At 52.4% G+C, this 11,062-nt stretch overlaps 1 protein-coding gene across 1 annotated transcript; it reads left to right on the top strand.

Annotated features, from left to right (window-relative positions):
* Window positions 1-1,671: 1,671 nt before the first annotated feature.
* On the top strand, window positions 1,672-8,273 carry AANAT (aralkylamine N-acetyltransferase). Its single transcript, XM_032979394.2, has 3 exons — window positions 1,672-3,285; window positions 4,730-4,884; window positions 6,080-8,273. The coding sequence occupies exons 1-3, from the start codon at window positions 2,622-2,624 to the stop codon at window positions 6,572-6,574; spliced, it is 1,314 nt and encodes a 437-aa protein (XP_032835285.2). The 5' UTR covers window positions 1,672-2,621; the 3' UTR covers window positions 6,575-8,273.
* Window positions 8,274-11,062: the final 2,789 nt, after the last annotated feature.

Here is an 11,062-nt window from a genome sequence, read left to right on the forward strand (position 1 = left end):
CACAATCACTGTTGCTAGCCTATACATAACACTATGTGGGTACACACTATCACTGTTGCTAGCCTATACACAACACTACGTGGGCACACACTATTACTGTTGCTAGCCTATACACAACACTACGTGGGTACACACTATTAGTTGCTAGCCTATACACAACACTACATGGGTACACACTATTACTGTTGCTAGCCTATACACAACACTACGTGGGTACACACTATTAATGTTGCTAGCCTATGGACAACACTACATGAGTACACACTATTACTGTTGCTAGCCTATACACAACACTAGCCGTCTAACACTGACGCCGCTGAGCGGAGACAGCCAACAACTATCTAGCAGCGCAATATCGAGTGAAGATCACAGCGACGATGGCAACAAGGTGGTAACGACGACGATCTTGAAAAGCACGACGGGGATCCCACTTCCAGCAACAGCCACGAAGTCCCTCACAGAGGCTCCTCTCATACTCTTAGCATGGCCTCGGTCCGCTTCGGCCATGCCCCCCTTCTGGAACCTACTTCCCGATGGGCCCCACCTCTGTGACCTTTCCCCGAGATGTCCCCCTCTCATGTCTATCGTGGCCTGGTGACGTTGTTACTGCCATACACCGCAGTTACCCTTTACCTACAGCAGCCAGCGCTATGCTACATAATGACACCTTGCCGATATTAACTATGTTAACCTATTTGTATTTTTTTATTTCAAATTATATCTTAAAGCTATTTTATATTCGATATTTATTCAATTTTATATACTTCAGCCCCTTGGTGTTAGTTAGACTTGTAACCCTTATTATTACAGTAAGACTTGTTTGAAACTTATTTAAGATTTTAGATTCCTATATGTTGAATGTATGCACCATCCTGCCAAAGTAAATTCCGTGTCGGTGTGAACTTTCATGGCGAATAAAACCCTTTCTGATTCTGATTCTGATGTGTAGTGACATCGCGGGATGTCACTGTGCAGTGCTGGCCCTAGAGAGGCACGGCGTGCGGTGTAACGACATCGCGGATACCAAAATGGTGTGGGTGTAGAACCGGCCCTAGAGGGGCCCGGTGAGCGCTGATTGATAGTGTTGGATGGCACCACGCTTGGCGTGCAGTGCCAACCCTACAGGATAGGGTGTGGGAGTGCCGGCCGTAGGAATGTGGTTACTAAAGGCCATGGTACTCTGGTTGACCCGAGAGGACACGTGACCAGTTAAGTCTACAAAGGGGCCCCAAGTGGGGGCTAGAAGGGTCACGTGGTTGGGATCCAGATCCTCCCCGAGGATTCTGGAAGGTGGCCGTGGCCAAGCGCGGAGCCAGCCACGCCGCACAGAATATAAGCCGGGTGCCGAGATGGACCAGGGTTGTTGTTGTTCATCCTGGAAGAAACCTTCGTCTACAATCTACATTCTCCGTTCAACGAGACTCCAACACGTGGACCTGGACCCGAGCTGTTGGTCCCGGTCCATAGTAGAAGTTACGTTGTACCTAGTGTAGTTATCCCTGTGTTAAACCACCAAAGGTTGTTATTCTGTTAAGGGGAAGTTAGCCCGTGTGTTGGAGTTAAATAAATGTGTTGCCTCCAATTCTACATCTGTGACTCATTTTCACTCACTAGACATGTACATGAGTCTTTACGTGTCTCTCTATGAGCCTCTATATATGTCAACGAGTCTCTATGCATATATATGAGTCTCTAAGCATGTCCATGAGTCTATGCATGTCCATGAGTCTCTATGCATGTCTATGAGTCTCAACATATGTCTGTGAGTGTCTATAAGTATCTATGCATGTGTAGTGTAATAGCGCTGGAAAGCAGCGGCAGCTGTGGTGGACAGACGGTCCACACGCCGGTGAGCGTGAGCATGTTGTGTGTGTAATGGCAGAGTAGAGGACCCCATCTGGAGGCCCCTGGGACCTGCTAGCGGGTTCGAGAAGGGAGGCGCGGTTAGGTCGGTGCAGCCAGGCCGCTCTGGGAGCATAAAAGGAGCTGAGAGCGGGGGGCTCGCGGCTGCCGGTTCTGGGAGTGGACTCGTCTCGTCGTCGCTGATCGTCTCTGCTAGATATTGCCCTACGAAGGAGAGTAGTTGGCTATCTCAGTCAGCGCCGTCAGCGTTAGACGGTTAGTGTTGTGTATAGGCTAGACTAAGATACTGCGGAGAGTGTGTGGACGAGACCATGAAAGTTGTTAATAAAGAAGGTGCCTCCTGGAAACTCTGTCTGAATCGTTGACACTACGAGCTTTAGCTCACTGCTCTGGGTGAGTGGAGTGGATAAGCCTCGTTGGGTGGGTGGGAGTTGGAAGGGGGTCTGAGGGGGATGGGAGGAGGGGCCAAGCACGTGCGTCCCCCCCCCCGCGCCCTAATCTCGTGTGCTCGTGCGGAGGTGATTAGCATCAGGATGGGGTAGAGGGATTAGAGGTGGGGGTGAGGGGGATGAAGAGGGGGGGGATGAGGGGAGGGGTTGGTGGTTATTAAAGGTGTGGAGACCGGGTGCAGAGACACACAGAGAGTTACGGAGAGAGAAGTGGAAACACGCGCGAAAGACAGGAGACACACGCCGAGACGCGGGAAGACACAGGGGAGACACGCGCGGAGACACGCGGAGACACGCAAAGGGACAGCCATGCCCTCTCTCTCTGTCCCCATTCACTCGCTGACGAGCAAAACCTCATCGCAGCACCAGCATTGCCCGAGCTCCACCACCTCCCCGCAGCCCCTCGCCTCCTCGCTCTTCTGCGAAGAAAAGGGGGAGGAGGAAGGGTCCTTTGGACGTCAGGAGGAGGGAGAAGATGTGAGACGTGAGGAGGAGGAGGAGAATGGGAGTTTGAGACAGGAGGAGGAGGAGGAGGTGAAGGAGGTGGAGGAAGAGGGGGAGACGTTGAGACAGCAGGAGGAGGTTCAAGATCATGAGACGTTAGAACATCAAGCGGATAAGTTGATGTCCCACGAACATCAAGAAGAAGAGGTGGTGGAGGAGGAGGTGGAGGAAGAGGAGGTGGAGACCTTAGACCTCCAGAAGATCAAGGAGATCTTCAGGCGCCGCGAATATCAAGACGGCGGCCGTGAGGAGGACGACGGCTCGACTGAATGTCGACCGTCCGACGACGATGATGATCACGATGATGATCACGATGATGAGGATGAAGAGGCGAGTGAAGAGGAGGATGAGGAGGAGGACATCGTGAGGTGTGGCGCCCTGAGGCCCCGTAGGCACACGCTGCCCGCCAGCGAGTTCCGGGAGCTGTGCGAGGCAGACGCCACCAGCGTCTTCGAAATCGAGAGAGAAGGTGTGTGTCTTTGTGTGTGTCTGTGCGTGTGTCTGTGTGTGTCTGTGCGTGGGGAGCGGTAGTGTAGCGGTTAGCGCGCTGCGTTATGAGCCTGGCGACCCGGGTTCGATTCCCGCTCACGGCCAACACCAGTGACGAATATCTGAACCGGTCCTGGGCCTCCCCTAGGTCGACTCAGCCTCAAATGAGAACCTGGTGCGGTGGATAAAAACATTGCCACTGGGGAGACTAAGGCGGTCGGGCGTGGTGCTGGCCACCCACCCCCTCGTGTACCGTTCCGGCCTTCATAGGTGCTCGCTAACAGCACTTGCCCCTACAGTCTGTTAAGGCTATACGGGGGATCTGTGTGTGTCTGTGTGTGTCTGTGTGTGTCTGTGTGTGTCTGTGTATGAGTCTGCGTCTGTGTGAGTCTGTTTGCGTGTTAGTGCGAGCCTGTGTGTGTGAGTATGTGTGGTGTCTGCGAGTTTGTGTGTGTAGGTATGCGTGGGGAGTGGTAGTGTAGTGGTTTGCACACTGTGCTATAAACCTGGCGACACGAGTTCGACTCCCGCTCACGGCCAACATCAGTGATGATTATCTGAACCGGTTCTGGGCATCTCCTAGGTCGACTCAGCCTCAAATGTGTACGTGGTGCAGTCTGTAAACATCGCCAATAGGGAAACAAAGGCGGACGGGCGTGGTGCTGGCCACTCACCCCTTGTGTGCTGTACCGGCCTTCGTAGGTGCTCGTCAGTGACAGTTGTCTCTGTGCATTGGTCTGCCAGTAGGAGGGCGACGAGTGGGTGAGTTGGTGAATGGGATGAGTAAGTGGGTGATTGAGTGAGTAGGTGGGTGGATTGGGCGCCACGGTGGTTAGAAGATGTTAACTACCTCGCCTGGTAGTCAGGAGGTCATGAATTCGATCCCGACCCTGATGGCCGTATTTTTGGTATTTGCATGTCTCTCTCCCCGTGGTCGCGTGGATTTTTCTCCGGATTTTCTCCGGGGGGTTTCCCCTCCACATTTCTGAATCAACATGGGCTTATAGTATTTGGCTGCTATACATTTCCACGTGATAATAATCCACTTTGAGAAAATGGAAAAGAGCCGCAGAGCTCGGTGGGCTTTCTCTGGTAAAATACAAAGTTTCGTTTCTTAAGTAGGTGGGTGGACAAGTGGGTGGGTGAGTGAATGAGTGATTGGGTCAGTTACTTAGCGAATGAGTGAGTGGGTGGATAAGTGAGTGAGTGGGTCAGTGAGTGAGTGAATAAGTGAGTGGGTGAGTTACTGAGTGAGTGATTGGGTAGGTGAATGAGTGGATGACTGAGTTTGTGAATGGGCGGGTGAGTGGGTGGGTGATTGAGTGACTTGAGCAGAGGAGTGAGTGGGTGATGCAGGAGTTCGAGTGACCATGCTGACCGCGTCTCTCTACCCTCCACCTCCCCTGTCTCCCCGTGGATCGCAGCCTTCGTGTCTGTGTCTGGCGAGTGCCCCCTGCGCGAGCCGCAGCTGCGCTCGTTTCTGCGAGCGTGTCCCGAGCTCTCGCTCGGCTGGTTCGAGCAGGGACGTCTCTCTGCCTTCATCATCGCGTCGCGCTGGGACAAGCCACGACTGTCTCAGGTGAGACAGAGAGACACAACACACGGGCCAGGGAGACATACGGGCAGACACGCAGGGGCCAGTGGGTTTGTGCATGTATGGGTGAACTCCTTGGCACTGTACGTAGCCAACCGGAGTGCGCATAGCATTGTAGTGTATAGTGTACATGTATAGTAGTGTAGCGTGTAAAGTAGTGTATAATGTATTGTAGTGTATAGTAGTGCAGTGTATAGTGTAGTGTAGATGTATAATAGTGGTGTGTGTAAAGTAGTGTATAATATATTGTAGTATACAGTAGTGTAATATATAGTAGTGTATAGTAGTGTAGTAATGTATAGTGTAGTTATATAGTGTATTATACAGTTGTATAGTGTGTAATGTATAGCAGTGTAGTGTATACTGTAGTGTATAGTTGTGTAGTGTGCAGTGGATAGTAGTTTGTATGTGTGTATGTTGAACTTGTTTGGCACCGTATGTAGCCAACCGCGCTAATCGCAGGTTGCGGGGGAAGGACAACAAATTTAACACAAAAATAAGCAGCAGTTCTATAGAAACGAGTTTGTCAATCTAGGTACTGATTTAAAAGCGTCTAGCTCCCAGTGGCATCCTAATATCCGAGGGAAGAGAGTGTTCCAGGCGGCCGCAGAAGCAACAAAGATGGTCACTGGGGATGCGGTGACCGTCTTTGTTCTATGGCTAGCCGACGCTGCGAGGATGACCGGAGTTCGCGTGATGATCGTTGATGTATGAGCAAGTGGGTGTGTGGGTGGGTACGCCAGTGGGTGAGAGACACATAGATGAGAGGGAGGGAGACACGGGGGACACGGGAATACCATGGAGACGGATACACTGAGAGTGATGAAGAAACAAGGGGAGAGAGACACGGGGACACGAGGATGCCATGGAGAGGAAGACACGGGGAGTGATTAAAAGACACAGGGAGACACACGGGAATGCCATGGAGAGGGTCTCAAGGAGACCCGGGGAGAGACACACGGGGATTCCATGGAGAGGGAGACACGGGGAGTGATGAAGAGACATGGCAGAGACACATGCACAGCCACACACAGTCGCCCACACGTGCCCTCGACTCGTACTGTTCTGACCTTGTCTCTGGCCCCCGACTTTCTCCTTCTCTCTCCTCTCGTTCCTCCTCTCTCTTCCCTCCCTCCTCCTCCCGACCATCCACCCCACCACCCAACAATGACAACAACAGGAGTCGCTGGACACACACGTGCCGGGTGGCTTGTGCGCCCACATCCACGTGCTGGCGGTGCACCGCGCCTGCCGCCAGCAGGGCAAGGGCTCCGCCCTGCTGTGGCGTTTCCTGGCACGCCTCGAGCACGGCGGCAGAAGCGGGTTTGGCGAGCCGCGACAACCCAACGCACTTTCCCCCCTGGCCACGCCCACCTCGCCCGTGACCACGCCCACTTGGCCAAGGGGCACTCCGGCGTTTCCCACGCGGGTCAGGGACATCTCGACCACCGCCGCCACAACTGCAGTGGCTGCGGCTGTGGTTCCTCCTAGCCCTGCCGTGTACCCCAGGCGGGCGCTGCTCATGTGCGAGCGCGAGCTGGTGGGCTTCTACGCACGCGCGGGCTTCCGGGCGCTGGGTGCCTGCGCCGTGCACGTGCCCGGGCTCGCCTTCGTCGAGATGGAGTGGCGGGCGAGCCGTCGCGCACTCGGAGGGCGGAGGAATAGCGGCTGGTGATTTGGGCTGGCTGGCTGTCTGATTGGGTGTCTGGCTGGCTCCCTCGAAGAAGATGCTGCTGATTGGCTGCCAACAAAAGAACTCACCTACCAGCCACCATCACCATTACCACCACAATCACCACCACCCACTATCCACCATCAACATTACCACCACAATCACCACCACCCACTATCCACCATCACCACCCACCCACCACCACCTACTATGACCACCACCGCAACCCACCATAACCACCACCACCTACCACCGAAACCCACCATTACCATCACCACCACCCACTATCCACCATCACCACCCACCCACCACCACTTACCATGACCACCACCGCAACCCACCATAACCACCACCCACAACCACCACCCAGCAACACCACCACCCTTTGAAAACCCAAAGCCAGACTAACTGGCAAAACGGGTCCCAAAAATATAAATTAAAATGAAAAAAATACTTTTTTAGGCCAGACTATCGGTCATATACCTACTATAATCACCCAGGAATGTCTGCCCTTAACCCTTGTGACGTCACTCCACATCGACCAGCGACCCTCATTAATATTCATGAGCAGGTGACGTCCTCCAAATTGACACCCCTCCCCACATTTATAATAATTAGCGGCTGACGTCACTCCACATGGGGGGCGGAGGCGCCCTCACGTCACGCAATCTCTGTCACGCTGTTGAGACATCAAAGTAAAAAGGACGTCATGATGAACAAGGGATTATAACCTTAAAATGAAATAGGTCTGTGTCACCACGCCCTTACACATTGCACACAAATTGATGCAATGAATATCATGTCGTGGTCTGCTTTTTGCTTGCAAGTTTCAGATTTATTGCAATACACCTGTCCTTGGATGGGCAAAAGGCGAATTCTTTATAGAGAGAGAAAGGAGATAAGCCATAGGTCGCTATGCGAATCTATGGGTTTCTCTCTGTGAGTCTATGGGTCTCTGTGTGAGTCGATAATTCTCTGTGCTACTCTGTGGGGCTTTGCAAGTTTAAGGGTCTCTGTGTGGTTGTCTGCGATTCTCTATGAGAGTCGAGGGCTTCCGTGTTAGTCTGCGATTCGCTATGCGATTATACGGGCCTCTGTGAGTCTGCGATTCAGTATGCGATTTTACGGGCCTCTGTGTGAGTCTGCGATTCTCTATGTGAGTCTATGGGTCTCTGTGTGAGTCGATAATTCTCCATGCAAGTATGTGGGGCTCTATGTGAATCTACGGGTCTCTCTGTTAGAGTCTGCGATTCTGTATGTGAGTCTGTTATATATTGTACATAATAACACTGCTTCCCAACGCATCTAACATACATGACATACACCAACATGGTTATTTGGCTACATGTAAAAAAATTTCACGATTCACTTACACGATGGAACTGCAGAACATTTGATATGCATTATATATGTATAGTCTCTTAACTGCCGTTGCGGAAGAGTCCGGAGGAGAATGTGAAGAGGCAATGTTCAATTGTAAATCTATGCGCGTCTGTGTCCGGAGATGTCTCTCCTAGTCGGAGCCGTGAATATCGGTTTCTGAATCTGTAAATACCCTCCCTTTGCGTGCAGAGGTGAATTAAACGGCGTGTCTTTACCATACCGAACGCGTGTGGCGCTCAGAATCGTGAATGTGTGTGCGGACTGTGTGAGGCTTGAGGTCTGTAGGGGGGTGTGGAGGAGGAGGTATAATAGATGGGTGGGGATCAGCGAGCGGGTGGGTGTGGCTTTGGGAATGTGTGTGAGGAGCTACGCGAGTAGTGGGCGGAGCTATGTGAGTAGTGGGAGAGGTTACACGAACAATAGGCGGGGCTTGCTGAGGAGTGGGAGCTTCATGAATAGTGGGCGGGGCTACCCGAATAGTGGGCAGGAATAATTGAGTAGTAGGAGGGGCTACATTAGCAACTACATCTACAGGACCCCTTTTTATACGTGAAAAAAGGCTTTTGAGGCTAGGTCGACCTAGGGGACGCCCACGACCAGTGCAGATAATCGTCACTGGTATTGGCCGTGAGCGGGAATTGAACTCGGGTCTTCCAAGTTCGTCCTGCTAACCGCTAGAGGACCACTCCCCACACACATAGACACACACGCATATACATAAACTAAGACACAGACACAACAACAATGGCGGCTGTGCCAGGCTAGGTGCACTTTGAAACCATTAAGTGAAAGTGTCCAAGGCTTGTCGCTGACAGGAGGTGATGGAACAGACCCAGTAGGTGCTATGGGTTGAGATGCACCACCTGTTCTTTCCACTGTGCCAGGCTCGGAGCAGGAGATCACGGGCCAGACCCAGCAGGTGCCATGGGTTAACCGACTGAGATGACTGGGCAGATGCACCACCACCAGCTGTCCTCATCACAGGACCAACTTTAAAGCCACCCGGCGCTCCGTTGATTGTTATGAGCGGCACTCCATTAATAGCCCTCCATTGTTGCTGGTGGGCGACTGCCTCCTACTGCCCAGTCACGTACATCACCAGCCTCCACCGTAAAATTCTGCTCGAGAGAAGCCGAACTTGACAACCGCTGGGGGTGTCCTTGCTGGATACACACGGAGATCCAAAAAACACAGAGACAGATACACAGACCCCCCGTATAGTCTGAACAGGCTGTTGGGGCAAGGGCTATCAGTGAGCACCTATGAAGGCCAGCACTGTGGCACACGAGGGGGTGGATGGCCAGTACCACGCCCGCCTGGCCACCTTTGTCTCCCCAGTGGCGTTGTTTACTACACACCACAGCATCAGGTCCTCATTTGAGACAGCGGCGACCTAGGGGAGTCCTGGGACCAGTTCAGATAATCGCCACCGGTGTTGGCAGTGAGTGGGAATTGAACTCGGGTCGCAAGGGTTTCGTATGGCAGCGCACAAACCATTCCATTGCCGCTCTACACATTTGTAGTGGGTTCAATTCAGGCACACACTGGAACTTTGGAGGCAACACAATTAATTAGCTAAACACAACGGGTAACTCTTAACAGAACAGGATAACGACATAGGGTGGTGGTAACCACCGTTCCTAACTTAGCTAACACACGGGGATACTACATTTCTGGACCGGAGACCAAGGCCGTGATTATAATATATATTTGGGGGGGGGGAACGACGACACACTCCCCCCCCCCCCCAATATTCAAATATGCTCAAAATATCCCCCCCCCCAATAAATTGCTACAATATATTTTTTGCTATGCTATGTAAATAAAAAGAACAATTTGCTAAACCTTGGCCACAATATCTGGACTTGTCTTCATATAAATCAATGCGTATATTCTGTTTATATTATTGTGGTTATGGTTGTACTTTATTAATCCCTAATTTCTGCCATTACATACAATGAAACAAGAAATGGTAAAAAAGTAAAAACAGAGCAATGTAATACAAACACTATTAAACATTATTGTAAAAAATAAATAAAAACTCCATCCCATGTGTTAGTGAATTTTTAAATATTTTAGGCAGGAAATGAGTTTTCAAAATATAGATATTTTTCTGGGTTGGGACCCCCAGATACCCTGGAAGATTTGGTCCCCCCCAATGTTGACTCCATGGCTACGGCCTTGCCGGAGACCGAGGATCGTAGATGGTGGCTTCATCCCAGAGTTGACCCAGCAGAACAGTGCAGAACATCCCAGCTCTCCGTCCACACCCCGCTTATAACTGTGGTGCCGCCACAGCGGAGCCGCTCCGTCAGGGCCGTGCCCACCGCCATGACGCCGCCACCGAGGGGTGACGACGCCGACGCTGCGTGCCCCTCGCCGCCCCCCACATGAATGCACGCATACCTCATGTAGAGCCGGTGGGGAAGGTCACCTGGCCGACGGGTTTTCGTCCAGAACCCCCTACTGGGATCAAGCTTCATGGTTTCCTACGGCCGGGGAATTGGGCGACCTACCCCCGAGGCTGACGGGCACCGCGGCGCCGTGACCTTGGATTGTAATGGCATGGTCACGGCAGGGGCTGTTGAGCCACCGCGGATGGAAGTGCGCACACACAGCACGAGTCAGTAGGCTGATAGTGGGAAGAACAGAAGGTGGACGTCGAGGAGACCACTGCGGTGACGTCACCAGAGCTAGGATCCGAATATCAAGAGCGGGAAAATCCCGGTAGCGGAAGGAGCAGAAAGCGGACGTCGAGGGGACCACTGCGGTGACGTCACCAGAGCTGGGATCCGACTATCAAAAGAGCAGGAAAATCCGAGCCCCTGATTGGACGGGAGGCCAAGGGGGCAAAACAGCGGAACTCCTTTGTTGTAGGTAGGATAAAAGGAGGGGGATTCAGGCAGTAAAAACAGGAGTCCTTCAAGGCATCAGGATCAGCGGGGTGTTGGAGCCAGCCATTCGAGTCGTCCGTGTGACGAAGATCAACGCAGCCAGGCCCAATTCTCCACGGAGACGATGCACAGCATCGCCCTTCCACAGCTCCCGGAGCATCAGATTGGGAGTAAGCGTAAGTAAGGGAGAGGTGAGTTTGGGGCTGATTAATCA

This window comes from Petromyzon marinus, chromosome 72 (genome assembly GCF_048934315.1).
Source record: "Petromyzon marinus isolate PM22_M1 ecotype Great Lakes invasive population chromosome 72, UKy_Petmar_22M1.pri1.0, whole genome shotgun sequence".
Lineage (NCBI taxonomy): Eukaryota > Metazoa > Chordata > Hyperoartia > Petromyzontiformes > Petromyzontidae > Petromyzon > Petromyzon marinus.

Bases quoted from the DNA above. Each gene is read 5' to 3' on its own strand.
- AANAT (XM_032979394.2), top strand. From the start codon at position 2,622: ATGCCCTCTCTCTCTGTCCCCATTCACTCGCTGACGAGCAAAACCTCA. The intron at 3,286-4,729 runs GTGTGTGTCTTT...CGTGGATCGCAG, and splicing joins CTTCGAAATCGAGAGAGAAG to CCTTCGTGTCTGTGTCTGGC. The intron at 4,885-6,079 runs GTGAGACAGAGA...TGACAACAACAG, and splicing joins ACAAGCCACGACTGTCTCAG to GAGTCGCTGGACACACACGT.